Source organism: Leptidea sinapis, chromosome 29, assembly GCF_905404315.1.
Source record: "Leptidea sinapis chromosome 29, ilLepSina1.1, whole genome shotgun sequence".
NCBI classification, from domain to species: domain Eukaryota; kingdom Metazoa; phylum Arthropoda; class Insecta; order Lepidoptera; family Pieridae; genus Leptidea; species Leptidea sinapis.
Genome location: NC_066293.1, coordinates 5168905 through 5189746, shown reverse-complemented (window position 1 = coordinate 5189746; position 20842 = coordinate 5168905). Strand labels below are relative to the sequence as shown.

The following is a 20842-nucleotide window of genomic DNA, read 5'->3' as shown; positions in this document are numbered from 1 at the left end:
TTATTATACCTTACCTTTACTATCTTGCTGTAACGCCGTTAGAGATGTCCATCTCTCGAACTCTCCCGCTTTGTTTGTCTATACGCTATTTTATTGTAGGTCAATGGTCTAACTCTAAACTCGAAACGTTCTAGAGATTTAAAAGCCTTGTATGGCTGAATGTGTGAACTGTGCAGTGCCAAAGAAAAAAAAGTCTTGTCAACCGCTGTAGATTGGTGAACCGCTGTCAAGTGCCAACTGATAACAACGGAGAAGATCAAATGCGTGAAAATAACAAAAATGGCTGAAGAGCAAGTGAGTATCATAATATTATTAATTCTGTATTTAGTATAAGAATCTATTAGCTTTATTGGAAACCAGGACACTTTTAAACAGCAATAATCTCTATGCACTTTATTTTTAGAGTTGACTATCACTAACATGTTTATTTTCACTATGTTTAGGATTCCTCTGTTTTTGTTTCATAAGACGCAAAAAGCTTTAAAATTATGATGAAGGTTGAAATAATGTATCAGAATGCCTTAAAATTAAGTGAACTATATCTGCGATACAGTGTTATGTCTCTGTTTCAACCGGCGCTTTGGTTATATTGTTTTGACCATGTTTGACAGGATATTACAACAAGGTTAAACGAAAAGATCAGTAAATAAATATTAAAAAGATTAAATTTAAATAGGAATTAGTGTAGTATTAAATTCTATTGATTTTAAATTAAGAACTATTACAATGTAAACAAAACACAATATGGTAGACTCGCCCATAACATTTCTTGTATGTTTACTATTATTTTAACTAGTAAATGATCCCTTTTTATTTTCTTGTACTTGCGGCAAACATACAAATATAACTGATAACTTTGTTACGTCTATGTTCTTTTCTGTGAGCAAAATATATGTATGTTTATTCCCATTAGTGAATAGTGGAGGGTTCCCATTGTGGACTGTAAGGTGGTAAAAGGGCACATGTTTTCTTAAGAACTTCTACAAACAATGCGATATTAATATTTCAGTTGCGATCGGATTGTAATATATGCATATGAAATATATTACCTTATTTTAAGCACTTTCTTCTATCCCTCACGATTTCCCAATAATACGAGTGTTCTGAGATATACAAGTATCAGAGCAAGACGCTGTGATAATTATGTTTTCTGATTGAAAATGTAGACAATAGTCGTAACATATTTAAGAAAGTCTTATTTTTTGACCTTCACCAGTGAGGTTTCCAAAAGTAAACATGTTTAGTTTAAAGGTAACAATATAAACCACAAATCAAAAAAGGGTATACATACTGAACTAAAATGCTATAATAAATTACAACACTACTACAAACTCTTGTTACAAAAATCTCAATGAATAGAATCATCAGAGAAAAATAAAATAAAATGGAAATGGGCAGAACAGTTAGTATTTTTCATTATCAGTAAGCAGCAATCTGAAGACTTTACCGTTTCTTAAAATATATCAGTAAGTTTCACCAGTGGGAGGTTCCTTTGCACAAGATGATTATGGGTACTAAAACAGCATCTAGTTCTGCTATGAAGCAGTAATGTGTAAGCATTATTGTGTTTTGGTCTGGAGGGCGCCATAGCTAGTGAAATCACTGGGCAAATGAGACTTAACATCTTATGTCTCAAGGTGACGAGCACAATCATAGTGCCACTCAGAGTTTTTGGGTTTTCAAGAATCCTGTGGCACTGTATTGTAATGGGCAGGGTGTATCAATTACCATCAGCTGAACATCTTGCTTGTCTTGTCCCTTACTGTCATAAAAAATATATCAATATGACTGTATATTCTATTATAACAGCTACATGGCCAAATTATAAACATTCCATGTACTGTTCTCGCATTGGCAACATAAAAAAAATATCTTTGCACCGCTATGTTAGCATAATCCTATTACCCTTAACAGGTAGAGAATTAGTTATATTAAATGATTATTTGTATAAAAATAGTATATAGGTGCAACAATCTTTCAAAGAATATAAATTGTTGGGTTGAAAATAAAACCTGGGATCTAAATGTTTAGTAAATTGAATGTGAATATGTTCTAAGCATTTAAACAAATGCTATAGCAGGGGTTACAAACCAATAACACATACTCCATAAGTCTTGTATCTGAAGAGGTACTAAAGTACCTTTTCAGCGGTAGTTGCATATTTTAGAAAAAAAAAATATGTATTATGCATATTTTTACGCTTGATCTCACCCATCGTTCGATGATTTTCATAGTACGCCCAAATATTGCACTCTCAGTAGACATAGAACGCTCCTTTTCCGCTTACAAAAATTTATTAAGAGATCCTAGACCCAATTTGTCTACAGAACATTTAGAACAGTACTTAGTAGTACATATTTTTAAAGGTAAATCTTAAATTTCATTGTTACCTAAGTAGGTATATCTTGTAATAGTTTCTTTCACAAATACTATTGTCAGTACAAGCCTTTATAAAATAAATTAAAATATGACTTTTTATTTTTTCCTGTTTAATTGTATGCATATTTTGGCCCTTTCTAAGGATTTTCGTGCATATTATAGTTATTTTACTTCCATATTTTGGGCATTTTTTGTAGCATATAATCCGGTCTCTACACATCACTGTCTTAAAAAAAATTCTGAAAAACTGACTTTTACTTAATGTCTGTTGATTCTGCTGTGACATATGATGATAGAATAAGATATAATAAAAGAAGAAGATATAATAAAGAAAGAATGCATTTAAAAATATAGTTTTTTAAATTAGTGCAAACATTTCAAAACCAATACCAATGTTCAAAGCGAATTTAATGTTTGACAAGCTATTCTTCATATTTGTGTTTGTCAATCCGCATGCCCACCAAGCGAACCATCACTGCAGGCATCTAAATTGTTGCGTTGTCCGGTTGATTATTTTTAACAATTTAATTATTACTCTAAGTTGCCTTTTCACTGCTAATAATTTTTTATCAGTATATGTGATGTAATATTTTTATCTTATCTATCAGATCCCACTGCTGGTCAAAAGCATCCCCTACTATACTGCATTTATCGCCATCCTGTACCAGCTCCAACCAGGTCTTATTATGGGCATCCGATCGTAATGCAGTTGTTTTCAGGGGTGTTCCACAACATCTTAGCCTGTCCTGAGGCACCAAATGCCTGTGCCCATCAGTCTGTGTGCATTCGACATACATGCCTAGCCCAGTTAAACTTTAGCCTGGTGGTTTAGCTTGACTCTAAAAGTGCCCTCCATAGCTCACTGACAAACCTCGAGTTTGGACTTCTGATTTTCTGTAAGGGACCATGTCTGTGCACTATTAGTTGGGATGGGCAGGATGCATATGATATAATATATACATATCCTGGACCTAGATATAAAATATTAAAAAATTGTCTATTAATAATAATAATAATAAATTCTTTATTGCCATACAAATCATTACAAATATAAAATGAACAATTAGGATACGCGATGAAACAAAAGGCAAAAGGAAAAGGCTCAGCTTCACCTGACATGGAATCATGGATTTATGTTTCCATGCAGCAATGTTTTTCAGCCATCCCCTCCTCCCTAAGGTGTTGAGCGGGAGTGGATGTATTGTGGCTCCCAGATTACCTACTTAAGCTATCTTTTTTTTTATAAAATGTTATATTAGAAAAAAAAAGTGTTCTGATTACCCTTGCAAGTGTATGTAAGTGCGTGTGTGTATGTATGTATGTGTGTGTTTGCGTATGTGCGTGAGTGTGTGTTTATGTCCGTACACAGAAAAAATCTTTTAGAGAAAGATATTTCCAGTGGAAGTGGTTCAATTTCTCCGCAGCAAGTTGCTTTTTTAGTAGAGCAAAACGGTATTTTTTTTTAAAGGACTTGATTACATACAGGTTTGTTATAACGTAACTTACATTTACAGGAGGTGATACAGGTAGAGCTGTTATGCAAGCAGCTCTATGAGTCACAGGATCCATTGGTTCGAGAACAGGCTGAGAAGGCAGTTGTCGCATTCCAGGTAATTTTATTTCCCTAACGGTCTTGCCCGTATGGAAATCACTAACCATAATAATTATACCGTATCCCATTGTGTTTATGTTTTACGGGGGTTGTTCAATGCTGACCGCATAGTGGAAGACAATGTGTTGGGCCAGCAACAAGATGGACCGACGATCAGGTCAAGATTGCTGGAGTAGGTTGAAAGAGGGCAAGAGACCTATCATCCAGACTAAGAGCTTTTTCCAGGAGTGGATGTGTTTCGTTTGAAAGGATGATTCCATTATATCTTAAGCTTATTGTATACATCTCAATCATCCATTCTCAATTCTCATCAAAAGGATGATAATCGCCGTTAATTAGGCAGGCGCCTAAGAAAAGAAAAGAGCAACCTTAGAGTTTTTAATCATTGTTCTCTAAGGAAAACTGCCTTCCGAACGAGTTGTAAGAAAAAAATGACATATTTCAAGTGTAATGCAATTTGGGTGTGAAAGGCCCAGGATAGAACAAATCACAGTGTCTGGAAGAAGCCTCCATTTTAGACAGTTACTCAAATAATCTAAAAATTAAAATGTCTTCCATAATATTTTAAGTGGTAAGCCAGAAATAAACAGCATAATTGTTATTACTGCATTCCTTTTTCAACATACACCATACACATAACTTTATTCCCTATGGTATATTGTTATGGGGCAGTGCAGCCGATATTAATACTATCTTTGTGCTGCAGAAGAGGGCTATTTGCTCTATTTATAACCTAGGTCCTAAAGAATCTTAAGAGAAAATATTAAAAAAATAAACATTTTGACTGTTGATAATTTTCTATATGTTCATAAGAAACTGTGAGAATCATAATGTTAACACCAGGAAGAAACATAAACTTGTTATACCTACTCGGCTAAGTCGAGTTAGTAAGTCTTTTGTGGGGCGATGTATATGGTTTTACAACAAGATCCCAGAAAATGTTCAAAACAAAAGCATTACAATATTCAAAAGAATTGTTAGAAAAACGTTTTTGTGGTAAAGGTTACTGTAACATAAATGACTTTCTTAATTATTCCACAGATTGGGAAAGGAGCTCAGGCTATCAAATAATAAGTTTAATTGTACAATATTACTTTGCAAAGATATTTTTTGATGAAAAACAAAAACCCGCTGAGTTTGTTGCGCAAATTCTTCTCAGGCCTGAGGCATTCATTTTGGAATGGGTGGTAGTTTCTTTAGTTTTTTTGACTGTCGTCTGAGTGATGTCACATCCTACTTTGAATAAAAATATTTGAATTTGAATCTAGTCATCACACTTCCATACATTTAGTATGAGACCATATGTATGTATGGGAGTGCTTTATATTAAACTTTCGGATACTTCTACTTTAATTTATAAAAAGTTATTGATGTTAATTTACTGATTACATAACATACTTTTGACATCAGTTTAAACATTTTTGATATCTGTAATAGTAATGTCGCCTGGTCACACTTAACGATTATATCTTAATATGTATATTTCTTTTGTGCGTCTGTTGTAACTGAACTCCTCCTAAACGGCTGGACCGATTTTGATGATATTATGGTTCCAGTGAATTCGAGATTGGTTTAGATTCCCAATTCCGTCCATAAATTATAATTTTACTGCTCATGTGTATGTTAGTGAACTCCTCCTAACGGCTGGAGCGATGTTTCAAATTTAAGACGTGTGTACAGGACATCGTCTGTCGGGTCCACTAGTCTAATATATAAAATTTTACCAAACTCCGAAACGGCTAAACCGATTTGTAGGAAATTTTGTGTGCATATCGGGTAGGTCTGAGAATCGGCCAACATATATTTTCCCCAATTGATGAGGGTAAATACAACTCCTAAATATATTTTTTTATATTTTTGACAATTTTATTTTACCGTCTACTATGAACACCTATTTTTTATCGCGATTTTTATATTATTCTGATGAACTTTTATGTACGATATATTTGGTAGGTCTGACAATCGGTCCATCTATTTTTTATACCCAAAAATTTCAATTATTGATTTTTTTTCTATAACCTTTATTGGCAAAACACCGTTTGACGGGTTAGCTAGTATTTTATATAAATTGTATATAAGCAATTACGGCCGGATAAACTATTGTGCCAAATTTAGAACATTGATGGCGAAACTCGATGTAAAACAGCTCCGACTCGAGCGATTACTTCACCATATTGCTTCATGTTCTCTCAACAACCGAATTGGGAAAACGTTTCAACTCTACAGAACCTACATTAAGAAATCATCCGACAAACTTGGCCACAACTAATTACCAGTGTAATTTTTTTTATATGGTAAAAAAAAAAATTGTGAAGAAACAATGCAGGGTGCATTGAGTCGATGAGCCTAGATTTTTACCGAAAAGGCATTGTTCGAAGTAAAACCATCGAACAGCATAATAGGTATTACAAATATTGCTAAGTAGATAAAATTAATTATTAATTGTCCCCATCGGCACGAGTAACCATTTTAACCATTATTACCAGTACCTACATAGTAGAGATGCAGTACGTGGGTAACCATTGATCGGTCCGTTCCCAGTTACCATTAACCATTCGTCTATAACCATTACAGGACCGGCCTGAGTAACCATTATTACCAATGTATAGTAGAGACCCGTGATCAGGCCGTTCCCAGTTACCATTAACCATTCGTCTATAACCATTACAGGACCGGCCTGAGTAACCATTATTACCAATGTATAGTAGAGACCCGTGATCAGGCCGTTCCCAGTTACCATTAACCATTCGTCTATAACCATTACAGGACCGGCCTGAGTAACCATTATTACCAATGTATAGTAGAGACCCGTGATCAGGCCGTTCCCAGTTACCATTAACCATTCGTCTATAACCATTACAGGACCGGCCTGAGTAACCATTATTACCAATGTATAGTAGAGACCCGTGATCAGGCCGTTCCCAGTTACCATTAACCATTCGTCTATAACCATTACAGGACCGGCCTGAGTAACCATTATTACCAATGTATAGTAGAGACCCGTGATCAGGCCGTTCCCAGTTACCATTAACCATTCGTCTATAACCATTACAGGACCGGCCTGAGTAACCATTATTACCAATGTATAGTAGAGACCCGTGATCAGGCCGTTCCCAGTTACCATTAACCATTCGTCTATAACCATTACAGGACCGGCCTGAGTAACCATTATTACCAATGTATAGTAGAGACCCGTGATCAGGCCGTTCCCAGTTACCATTAACCATTCGTCTATAACCATTACAGGACCGGCCTGAGTAACCATTATTACCAATGTATAGTAGAGACCCGTGATCAGGCCGTTCCCAGTTACCATTAACCATTCGTCTATAACCATTACAGGACCGGCCTGAGTAACCATTATTACCAATGTATAGTAGAGACCCGTGATCAGGCCGTTCCCAGTTACCATTAACCATTCGTCTATAACCATTACAGGACCGGCCTGAGTAACCATTATTACCAATGTATAGTAGAGACCCGTGATCAGGCCGTTCCCAGTTACCAATGTATAGTAGAGACCCGTGATCAGGCCGTTCCCAGTTACCATTAACCATTCGTCTATAACCATTACAGGACCGGCCTGAGTAACCATTATTACCAATGTATAGTAGAGACCCGTGATCAGGCCGTTCCCAGTTACCATTAACCATTCGTCTATAACCATTACAGGACCGGCCTGAGTAACCATTATTACCAATGTATAGTAGAGACCCGTGATCAGGCCGTTCCCAGTTACCATTAACCATTCGTCTATAACCATTACAGGACCGGCCTGAGTAACCATTATTACCAATGTATAGTAGAGACCCGTGATCAGGCCGTTCCCAGTTACCATTAACCATTCGTCTATAACCATTACAGGACCGGCCTGAGTAACCATTATTACCAATGTATAGTAGAGACCCGTGATCAGGCCGTTCCCAGTTACCATTAACCATTCGTCTATAACCATTACAGGACCGGCCTGAGTAACCATTATTACCAATGTATAGTAGAGACCCGTGATCAGGCCGTTCCCAGTTACCATTAACCATTCGTCTATAACCATTACAGGACCGGCCTGAGTAACCATTATTACCAATGTATAGTAGAGACCCGTGATCAGGCCGTTCCCAGTTACCATTAACCATTCGTCTATAACCATTACAGGACCGGCCTGAGTAACCATTATTACCAATGTATAGTAGAGACCCGTGATCAGGCCGTTCCCAGTTACCATTAACCATTCGTCTATAACCATTACAGGACCGGCCTGAGTAACCATTATTACCAATGTATAGTAGAGACCCGTGATCAGGCCGTTCCCAGTTACCATTAACCATTCGTCTATAACCATTACAGGACCGGCCTGAGTAACCATTATTACCAATGTATAGTAGAGACCCGTGATCAGGCCGTTCCCAGTTACCATTAACCATTCGTCTATAACCATTACAGGACCGGCCTGAGTAACCATTATTACCAATGTATAGTAGAGACCCGTGATCAGGCCGTTCCCAGTTACCATTAACCATTCGTCTATAACCATTACAGGACCGGCCTGAGTAACCATTATTACCAATGTATAGTAGAGACCCGTGATCAGGCCGTTCCCAGTTACCATTAACCATTCGTCTATAACCATTACAGGACCGGCCTGAGTAACCATTATTACCAATGTATAGTAGAGACCCGTGATCAGGCCGTTCCCAGTTACCATTAACCATTCGTCTATAACCATTACAGGACCGGCCTGAGTAACCATTATTACCAATGTATAGTAGAGACCCGTGATCAGGCCGTTCCCAGTTACCATTAACCATTCGTCTATAACCATTACAGGACCGGCCTGAGTAACCATTATTACCAATGTATAGTAGAGACCCGTGATCAGGCCGTTCCCAGTTACCATTAACCATTCGTCTATAACCATTACAGGACCGGCCTGAGTAACCATTATTACCAATGTATAGTAGAGACCCGTGATCAGGCCGTTCCCAGTTACCATTAACCATTCGTCTATAACCATTACAGGACCGGCCTGAGTAACCATTATTACCAATGTATAGTAGAGACCCGTGATCAGGCCGTTCCCAGTTACCAATGTATAGTAGAGACCCGTGATCAGGCCGTTCCCAGTTACCATTAACCATTCGTCTATAACCATTACAGGACCGGCCTGAGTAACCATTATTACCAATGTATAGTAGAGACCCGTGATCAGGCCGTTCCCAGTTACCATTAACCATTCGTCTATAACCATTACAGGACCGGCCTGAGTAACCATTATTACCAATGTATAGTAGAGACCCGTGATCAGGCCGTTCCCAGTTACCATTAACCATTCGTCTATAACCATTACAGGACCGGCCTGAGTAACCATTATTACCAATGTATAGTAGAGACCCGTGATCAGGCCGTTCCCAGTTACCATTAACCATTCGTCTATAACCATTACAGGACCGGCCTGAGTAACCATTATTACCAATGTATAGTAGAGACCCGTGATCAGGCCGTTCCCAGTTACCATTAACCATTCGTCTATAACCATTACAGGACCGGCCTGAGTAACCATTATTACCAATGTATAGTAGAGACCCGTGATCAGGCCGTTCCCAGTTACCATTAACCATTCGTCTATAACCATTACAGGACCGGCCTGAGTAACCATTATTACCAATGTATAGTAGAGACCCGTGATCAGGCCGTTCCCAGTTACCATTAACCATTCGTCTATAACCATTACAGGACCGGCCTGAGTAACCATTATTACCAATGTATAGTAGAGACCCGTGATCAGGCCGTTCCCAGTTACCATTAACCATTCGTCTATAACCATTACAGGACCGGCCTGAGTAACCATTATTACCAATGTATAGTAGAGACCCGTGATCAGGCCGTTCCCAGTTACCATTAACCATTCGTCTATAACCATTACAGGACCGGCCTGAGTAACCATTATTACCAATGTATAGTAGAGACCCGTGATCAGGCCGTTCCCAGTTACCATTAACCATTCGTCTATAACCATTACAGGACCGGCCTGAGTAACCATTATTACCAATGTATAGTAGAGACCCGTGATCAGGCCGTTCCCAGTTACCATTAACCATTCGTCTATAACCATTACAGGACCGGCCTGAGTAACCATTATTACCAATGTATAGTAGAGACCCGTGATCAGGCCGTTCCCAGTTACCATTAACCATTCGTCTATAACCATTACAGGACCGGCCTGAGTAACCATTATTACCAATGTATAGTAGAGACCCGTGATCAGGCCGTTCCCAGTTACCATTAACCATTCGTCTATAACCATTACAGGACCGGCCTGAGTAACCATTATTACCAATGTATAGTAGAGACCCGTGATCAGGCCGTTCCCAGTTACCATTAACCATTCGTCTATAACCATTACAGGACCGGCCTGAGTAACCATTATTACCAATGTATAGTAGAGACCCGTGATCAGGCCGTTCCCAGTTACCATTAACCATTCGTCTATAACCATTACAGGACCGGCCTGAGTAACCATTATTACCAATGTATAGTAGAGACCCGTGATCAGGCCGTTCCCAGTTACCATTAACCATTCGTCTATAACCATTACAGGACCGGCCTGAGTAACCATTATTACCAATGTATAGTAGAGACCCGTGATCAGGCCGTTCCCAGTTACCATTAACCATTCGTCTATAACCATTACAGGACCGGCCTGAGTAACCATTATTACCAATGTATAGTAGAGACCCGTGATCAGGCCGTTCCCAGTTACCATTAACCATTCGTCTATAACCATTACAGGACCGGCCTGAGTAACCATTATTACCAATGTATAGTAGAGACCCGTGATCAGGCCGTTCCCAGTTACCATTAACCATTCGTCTATAACCATTACAGGACCGGCCTGAGTAACCATTATTACCAATGTATAGTAGAGACCCGTGATCAGGCCGTTCCCAGTTACCATTAACCATTCGTCTATAACCATTACAGGACCGGCCTGAGTAACCATTATTACCAATGTATAGTAGAGACCCGTGATCAGGCCGTTCCCAGTTACCATTAACCATTCGTCTATAACCATTACAGGACCGGCCTGAGTAACCATTATTACCAATGTATAGTAGAGACCCGTGATCAGGCCGTTCCCAGTTACCATTAACCATTCGTCTATAACCATTACAGGACCGGCCTGAGTAACCATTATTACCAATGTATAGTAGAGACCCGTGATCAGGCCGTTCCCAGTTACCATTAACCATTCGTCTATAACCATTACAGGACCGGCCTGAGTAACCATTATTACCAATGTATAGTAGAGACCCGTGATCAGGCCGTTCCCAGTTACCAATGTATAGTAGAGACCCGTGATCAGGCCGTTCCCAGTTACCATTAACCATTCGTCTATAACCATTACAGGACCGGCCTGAGTAACCATTATTACCAATGTATAGTAGAGACCCGTGATCAGGCCGTTCCCAGTTACCATTAACCATTCGTCTATAACCATTACAGGACCGGCCTGAGTAACCATTATTACCAATGTATAGTAGAGACCCGTGATCAGGCCGTTCCCAGTTACCATTAACCATTCGTCTATAACCATTACAGGACCGGCCTGAGTAACCATTATTACCAATGTATAGTAGAGACCCGTGATCAGGCCGTTCCCAGTTACCAATGTATAGTAGAGACCCGTGATCAGGCCGTTCCCAGTTACCATTAACCATTCGTCTATAACCATTACAGGACCGGCCTGAGTAACCATTATTACCAATGTATAGTAGAGACCCGTGATCAGGCCGTTCCCAGTTACCATTAACCATTCGTCTATAACCATTACAGGACCGGCCTGAGTAACCATTATTACCAATGTATAGTAGAGACCCGTGATCAGGCCGTTCCCAGTTACCATTAACCATTCGTCTATAACCATTACAGGACCGGCCTGAGTAACCATTATTACCAATGTATAGTAGAGACCCGTGATCAGGCCGTTCCCAGTTACCATTAACCATTCGTCTATAACCATTACAGGACCGGCCTGAGTAACCATTATTACCAATGTATAGTAGAGACCCGTGATCAGGCCGTTCCCAGTTACCATTAACCATTCGTCTATAACCATTACAGGACCGGCCTGAGTAACCATTATTACCAATGTATAGTAGAGACCCGTGATCAGGCCGTTCCCAGTTACCATTAACCATTCGTCTATAACCATTACAGGACCGGCCTGAGTAACCATTATTACCAATGTATAGTAGAGACCCGTGATCAGGCCGTTCCCAGTTACCATTAACCATTCGTCTATAACCATTACAGGACCGGCCTGAGTAACCATTATTACCAATGTATAGTAGAGACCCGTGATCAGGCCGTTCCCAGTTACCATTAACCATTCGTCTATAACCATTACAGGACCGGCCTGAGTAACCATTATTACCAATGTATAGTAGAGACCCGTGATCAGGCCGTTCCCAGTTACCATTAACCATTCGTCTATAACCATTACAGGACCGGCCTGAGTAACCATTATTACCAATGTATAGTAGAGACCCGTGATCAGGCCGTTCCCAGTTACCATTAACCATTCGTCTATAACCATTACAGGACCGGCCTGAGTAACCATTATTACCAATGTATAGTAGAGACCCGTGATCAGGCCGTTCCCAGTTACCATTAACCATTCGTCTATAACCATTACAGGACCGGCCTGAGTAACCATTATTACCAATGTATAGTAGAGACCCGTGATCAGGCCGTTCCCAGTTACCATTAACCATTCGTCTATAACCATTACAGGACCGGCCTGAGTAACCATTATTACCAATGTATAGTAGAGACCCGTGATCAGGCCGTTCCCAGTTACCATTAACCATTCGTCTATAACCATTACAGGACCGGCCTGAGTAACCATTATTACCAATGTATAGTAGAGACCCGTGATCAGGCCGTTCCCAGTTACCATTAACCATTCGTCTATAACCATTACAGGACCGGCCTGAGTAACCATTATTACCAATGTATAGTAGAGACCCGTGATCAGGCCGTTCCCAGTTACCATTAACCATTCGTCTATAACCATTACAGGACCGGCCTGAGTAACCATTATTACCAATGTATAGTAGAGACCCGTGATCAGGCCGTTCCCAGTTACCATTAACCATTCGTCTATAGCCAGTAGAGGGCCGGTCCGTGTAACCATTTTAACCATTGTCACCAATGAATAGTAAAGCTGCGCGTACTGCCTTACTGAAGGCAACACATGGTTATAGCACAATTAATTTTATCTACTAAGCAATATTTGTAATAATAAAATATAAACGAACTTCTCTGAGATGGCAGAAATGTAACGAGGGTAAAGCGATTTAATCTTCTATATAAATATACATATTATATTATATACATATAAATTCAGTGACCTGATGTTTGTTTCCAGTGAACTTCATAACTAATGAACGGATTTTAATGGGGATTACTTCATGGTGTGCAGTTTAATCCAACTAGAGAGATATTATGATAGTTTTTATTTCGATTAAAGACCCATCATTGTTATTATTTCCAAAAAAAAAAAATTTCTATCCAATCGTACATATCCAATTACATGTTATTTAACTAAATTATGCGATATAATAATATTTTAATTGCCTGTATGTAATACCTTCTTTATTACAATATTGTTTTTTCTACAAACGTAAAATAGCACGAAGTATATTTTTTTAAAGAATTTTTGTTTTAAATCGCGAAAGATTAATAAGTTCTTGCGTGCGTGATATAAGTACACACATACTTTTTTTGACGACCTGTATAGCCGAGTGGTTAGCGATCCTACCTACTAAGCTAGAGGTCCCGGGTTCGAATCCCGGTAGGTGCAAGCATTTATATGATGAATATGAATGTTTGTTTCCGAGTCATGGATGTTTTAATGTATTTATGTATGAATTTATGTATTTTTAAGTAAATATATTGTATTAAATATATCATTGTCTTGTAACCCATAACACAGGCTATATATATGCTTAACTTGGGGAAAGATAATTTGTGTAAAAAGTGTGTGAATATTATTTATTTATTTAATATTCCAGGAGGCGTCAGATACGCTAAGCAAATGCCAGGCCCTACTAGAGAGAGCCGACTCCAGCTATTCGCAGCTCCTAGCAGCCACTACATTGATGAAACTTGTTAGCAGGTAAGCAATTGCAATATTTTAAGGGTCCCCTATCAAATTCAATTTTTTTTATTCAAAACTAGCTGACCCAGCAAACGTTCTGTTGCCATCATAGTTAACAACTGTAGTTAATCTACAACTATAGGTAGCTAAAATTTAGTTTGTTTTTTACCTCCTGAGAAAGTTAAAAAGATACAAAGATCCTAATTAGTTATTCATTTTAAACTATTCTTTCAATTTGATTTCTGAACTACCTGTGTTTATTTAATTCCGAAAATTTTCATAATTATTCACCTTTTAAACCTTCTCTGGACTTCCACAAATAATTCAAGACCAAAATTAGCCAAATCGTTCCAGCCGTTCTAGTGTTTTAGCGAGACTAACGAACTGCAATTCATTTATATATATATATATATATATATATATATGTAGATAGTATTTAAAATCAAATTGTTAACGTCAAATACTAAAAACTACCACCCATTCGAAATAGTAGTCGTTCGACGACTGATATAGCCGAATGGTTAGTGACCCTGACTGCTAAGCTAGAGATCCCGGGTTCGAATCCCGGCAATCATTTATATGATTAATATGGTTGTTTGTTTGCGAGTCATGGATGTTTAAATGTATCTATGTATGTTTTAGTAAGTATATTGTATTCAATATATCGTTGTCTTGTACCCATAGTACAAGCTTTGCCTAGTTTGGGGCTAGATTATGTATGTAAAAGTGTGTCAATATTATTATCTAATATATAAAATTCTCGTGTCATGGTGTTAAACTTTGAACTCCTCCAAAACGGCTTGACCGATTCTCATGAAATTTTGAGTGCATATTGGGTAGGTCTGAGAATCGGACCACATCTATTTTTCATCCCCCTAAATGTTAAGGGTGGTCCACGCCATTTTTTAAATTTGTTTGATTATGAGTCGGCATTAAAAAATACATACAACTTCAAATTTTCACCCATCTACGATCAACAGTTACTTTTGTATCGCGATTTTAATATCGGCAATACAACGTTTGCTGGGTCAGCTAGTTATTATTATGTAGTGTTTTTCAATTTCAATGAATGAATGTTAATTTTAAGATGAGTTAATAAAACGTCGAACAGACATTCTTTGACGACCTTTAACTGGGCTATTGTGAGTGTAGTTGTATTTTTTTTATGACTTATATAAGGGACGAGACGAGTACGACATTCAGATGATGGTAATTGTTACGCCCTGCCCATTGCAGCGCTGCATTACAATGCAGTGCCGCTCAGGATTCTTGGAAAACTCAAAATTTGGAGCGGCACTACAATTGCTCTCGTCACCTTGAGACATAAGATCTAAAGTCTTATTTGTCCAGTAATTTCACTAGCTACGGCGCCCTTCAGACCGAAACACAATAATGCCTACACACGGCACTTTCACGGCAGACAAAGGCGCCGTTGTGGTACCCATAATCTAGCCGGCATAGGAATCCCGAATAATTTTAACAAATTAATTGTTTCAGATCAGCAACGGACCTGTCGGTGCAACAGAGATTGGACATTCGGAACTATGTGCTGAACTATCTCAGGACCAGGCCAAAGTTGGCCAACTTTGTAGTGCAGGTGACACCTTTGTAACCTATATGCACAATATACTAACCCCCTTATTCATAATGGTCCGCTAACTTTAAACAGCCGCTAAGGAGTGTTTTTTCTCATTCTGACTTAGGTCAATAGAAGAAGACAGAGTGAGAATTAGCAATGCTTTAGGTTTTTTTTTATGGAATAGGAGGATAAACGAGCGTACGACCTGTTGTTAAGTGATCACCGCCGCCCACGATATCTTGCAACACCAGAGGAATCACAAGAGCGTTGCCGGCCTTTAAGGAAGGTGTACGCGCTTTTTTTGAAGGTTCCCATGTCGTATCGTCCCGAAAACTCCGCACAAGGAAGCTCATTCCACAGCTTTGTAGTACGTGGAAGAAAGCTCCTTGAAAACCGCACTGTGGAGGACCGCCACACATCCAGATGGTGAGGATGATATCCTAACTTGTGGCGTGTCGTGCGAAGGTGGAATTCGGCGGCAGGAATCAGTTTAAACAGCTCTTCGGAACACTCCCCGTGATAAATGCGGTAGAAGACACACAATGAAGCGACGTCTCTACGCAACGCCAAGTGATCCAGCCGTTCACAGAGCACTGGGTCCCTGGTTAGGGGTTAGGTTAGCGGACTATTATGAATAAGGGGGTAATACTCCAACCACCAATGTCTCCATTCTCCAAGAACTTGGCATAAGACAACACCTTTCGGTGTTAATACAGAGTCGAGATTCTTAAGTTGTTCGGACACGTCTTCCGACACGAGAGTGAGTCTATTGAGCGCCTTGTCGTGTAGGGCAAAGTGGAGGGTACCAGAGGGTGAGGAAGGCGCCCATGATATGGACCGAACAAATTAAGTCTGATGTGGACGGTCTATTTAACAAGTGTACAAGACTGTCGGCCAGTAGGGAAAAGTGGCGGATTCTCGTGGGGCGAATCACATCTGCCCCAAAAGATTTCACTTCGTGATGACCAAGACCGCTCTGTCATGAGTGTCACGACGAAGAAGAAGAATACTAGTGGTGACCCGGCAAATGTGGGAGGCTCCTTTGCACAGGAAGCCGGCTAGATTATGGGTACCACAACGGCTCCTATTTCTGCCGTGAAGCAGTAATGTGTAACATTACTGTATTTCGGTCTGAAGGGCGCCGTAGCTAGTGAAATTGCTGGGCAAATGAGACTTAACATCTTATGTCTGAAGGTGACGAGTACAATTGTAGTGCCGCTCAGAACTTTTGGGTTTTCCAAGAATCCTGAGCGGCACTGCATTTTACCGGGTGGGGCGTATCAATTACCATCAGCTGAGCGCCCTGCTCGTCTCGTCCCTAATTTTCATTAAAAAAAATTGACATTGTTTTGCCATATACAACACGGCCATTTATCTCTGGACCTCGCTGGAACGTGAAGCCCCCTCCCGTTCCCCTTTCAGCCCCTCACATTCGTCCTGTTGCATCAGTACGGTTTGCAGTTTTATTACCGTTAGATACCATATATTATATTAACCCCAAAAATGAACTTTCATGGTAGTCTGATTTGAAAAGTAAGCCGGAGAATAATCGGTCGAACAAGAACTTCTTTCTTATGAATGGTGCCTTAACGATGAGGGCATTGCAACATATATTTTTATTCAACATAGGATATGAAATTCCCAAAAAATGTACAAAACAATAAATTTGTGTTACAAAATTCAAAAGAATTATTTAAAAAAAATCTTTATGTGGTAAAGTTTACTATAACATAATTAATAATACCACAGATTGAGAATGGAGCGACCGCCCCCAGGCTTTTAAATAATAAAGAACATCCACTAAGTTCCTTGCGCCCGTTCTTTCTCAGATCAGAGACATACTTTTTTGAATGGGTGATAGTTTTTGACTTTTAATAAGTAGTATCATATCCTATTTTGAATAAAAATATTTAAATAAGAATTTACGCAGCACTAAAAGATTAAATATATATAATATACCCTTTAGGATTAATTTTCAATGATGTGGAACAGTTTTACAATTAATTAACATGTAAATAAGTTTTCAGTATTGCAAATTATGTCATACTTGACCTTATTTTTGCAAGTCATAAAGTCGAGATTCCCTTACGCTGGTATCTATCGAATTTTATGAAAACGCAAATGTGGCCGTTCAAAGCAGACCTGCGGGCCTACCATGAACTCTTATTGCGATTCAATTGACAACCTAAAATGAACTGCTTTGCTATTTCGTACCACGACGTGATTAGAGCTATCTTATTTAGGTTGACGTCAATTCAACTGATTAAATGGCAATGATGTCAATTGAATGTGAAAAATTATATCAACTGAATCGTAAACTGATTTAGTTCGTTCTTTCATTCGTACCATGAGGTGTTATTTCAACCTAATCTGGATAGCTAATTTGTAAGTTGTAAGCGACCGATTCGAAAAAAGTTGCTACTTCCTTAGAGGAAAGTGAATCGTGTTGTTAATAAACTTATAAAAAATAGTGAAAACATAGAAAAGAAAAATTTTATTAATTACTTTATGAGATGAGAACACATTATTGGATTCTTTTGTAAAACAAAATACTGAAAATAAATACCAAAAATGAAAATACTAAAGACGAGGCAGTAAGGGCCCGGGCCCTGTATAGCCTGTTCGCAAGAACGAATTAAAAAACATGTACTCTGTGCTCCTGTCAAAACAAACAGGTGCGTTCATAACTCGTTATTTTTACGAAAACATTTAAGCAAACATTTAATTTGTAATTCAAAGAACTATATTTATTTATATTACTATTATTTAATAAGTATAGAAAAGAGCTTAATGGTTTATAATTTGACGCAATTGCGCAATTTTAAAATGTATTATTAGTATTTTCTACGAAAAAAAACCGCTAAAATCATATCATTTTAGGTTTCGAAACGCAATTTTATTTCGTAAATTCATTCTTCATAAGCGATCCAAACGCCATTCAGTAAAAGGCACTTCATGGTACGAATTTTAGTGATTCAGTTTAGGTACCTAAACTGAACTGCATCGGATTCGCATCACTTATTAAAGGTTGATGGTAGGCCCTCTGGCGGCGGAATGTAACCCCCTTTAACCAAATATCACAGTTTTTAAGACACAATAGTGAAGAAACTAAAAGATGCAAGTTTAATTTAAACATTTTTATTCCAGGCCCTAATATCACTGTTTGCTCGGATAACAAAACTTGGCTGGTTCGACACGATAAAGGAAGAGCTGGTCTTCCACAATGTGTTGTCGGATGTTACAAATGGATTCCTTCAGGTAAATACAGATATATTTTAATGTACATACGAAAATAGTGTAATTCTACTATTATATAATCCCAGAAATGTATATACAAATTTTATGGATTCGTACCTTCAGAGGAACACCCTAGTGATCTAACCTACCGAATGACGCAAGAACCATAAATGTTTGTTTTAAATAATTAAATTTAAAATTAATGGTATGTTTTTCCAACATTGTGCATAAAATTTTGGTATATAAATTTGTATGTACAATATGTTGTTCCTTTTCAAAGCAACCTTTGAATGGCTTTGATCTGTATGTCAATTACGGAATCAGACACGGACAGTTAAACTCAAGATATTCCGGTCCAACGTAAAGACTGTATTGCTGTATGGGTGTGAGACGTGGAAGCCAACCAGCAACCAAGTCCATCTCTCAACTTCAGGTTTAGGTTAACCACTAACCGATGCCTTCGCAATATCCTCGGTGTTCACTGGCCTGACAAAATTTCCAACGATCATCTTTGGCAACGCTGTTATGAATTACTAATCGAACAACAGATAAAACACCGCAAATGGAGTTGGATGACCACACACTCCTGATCTATATACCAAATCAAGCCCTCAACTGGAACCCTCAAGGAAAACGCAAATGTTGTCGTCCAAAGCAGCTTTGACAAAGCGAAAGACATTGGAAAGACCTGGAGTGATCAGGACCGTTCGCGAAGGAGACGCACTGTGGATGATCCCTGCCCCAGTTATGTGTTAATAATAACAATAGCCTTTTATTCAGACAAAAACTAAACCTAATACATTAAACATACATGACACCTATCTAAATACTTAATTGTCTGTGTGCATCTCAACAAAGGCTTCCCCTGTTCTTCTTCACACTTCTTTATTTGTAGTTAGTCTGGTTCAGTTAGGGGTTACAGGAACTTAAATGATTATGCTGTTCTTTTTACAGGGTCCAGTGGAAATTTGTACAATAGGTGTGCAAATTCTATCTCAGTTGGTCGTGGAGGTAAATCAAATCAATGATTCAGATGCCAGTCGCTCGGTGTGTAAGCACAGGAAGATTGCATCGTCTTTCAGGTAATGTTAACTGTCACTGGAACCAACTGTATTTTTTTTATGACAATAATTGTCGGGGACCCAGTGCTCTGTGAACGGCTGGATCACTTGGCTTTGCGTGGAGACGTCGCTTCATTGTGTGTCTTCTACCGCATTTATCACGGGGATTGTTCCGTAGAGCTGTTTAACCTGATTCCTGCCGCCGAATTCCACCTTCGCACGACACGCCACAAGTTAGGATATCATCCCCACCATCTAGATGTGTGGCGGTCCTCCACAGTGCGGTTTTCAAGGAGCTTCCTCGTAATACAAAGCTGTGGAATGAGCTTCCTTGTGCGGTGTTTCCGGGACGATACGACATGGGTACCTTCAAAAAACGCGTACATCTTCCTTAAAGGTCGGCAACGCTCTGGTGTTGCAAGAGAATGTGGGCAGCGGTGATCACTTAACACCAGGTGACTATAAAAAAAAGATATGAGACGAGGAGGACGTTCAGCTGATGGTAATTGATACGCTCTGCTCATTACAATGCAGTGCCGCTAAGGATTCTTGAAAAACCAAAAATTCTGAGAGGCACTACAATTGCTCTCGTCACCTTGACACAAGATGTTAAGTCTCATTTGCCCAGTCATTTTACTAAGGCGCCCTTCAGACCGAAACACAATAATGCTTGAACGTTACTGCTTCACGGCACTAAACGGCGCCATTATGGTACTCATAATCTAGCCGGCATCCTGTGGAACCACTGGTCCAAATGCCCTTAGTCTTTCCGATGTCTTTCGCTTCGTCAATGACAGGCCAGATTTTCTTTGGAC

The 20842-nt window shown here is 39.0% G+C and overlaps 1 protein-coding gene across 1 annotated transcript in view; it reads left to right on the top strand.

Moving 5' to 3' along the window:
- Window positions 1–226: 226 nt before the first annotated feature.
- Window positions 227–20842, top strand: part of LOC126973583 (exportin-7) — a 54308-nt gene continuing 33692 nt past the window's right edge. Inside the window, exons 1-6 of the mRNA XM_050820906.1 lie at window positions 227–294; window positions 3894–3989; window positions 14065–14168; window positions 15648–15747; window positions 18877–18987; window positions 19921–20048. Of these exons, the coding sequence (XP_050676863.1) occupies window positions 280–294; window positions 3894–3989; window positions 14065–14168; window positions 15648–15747; window positions 18877–18987; window positions 19921–20048 (554 nt within the window). The 5' untranslated portion in view covers window positions 227–279. The remainder of the gene's footprint in view (window positions 295–3893; window positions 3990–14064; window positions 14169–15647; window positions 15748–18876; window positions 18988–19920; window positions 20049–20842) is intronic.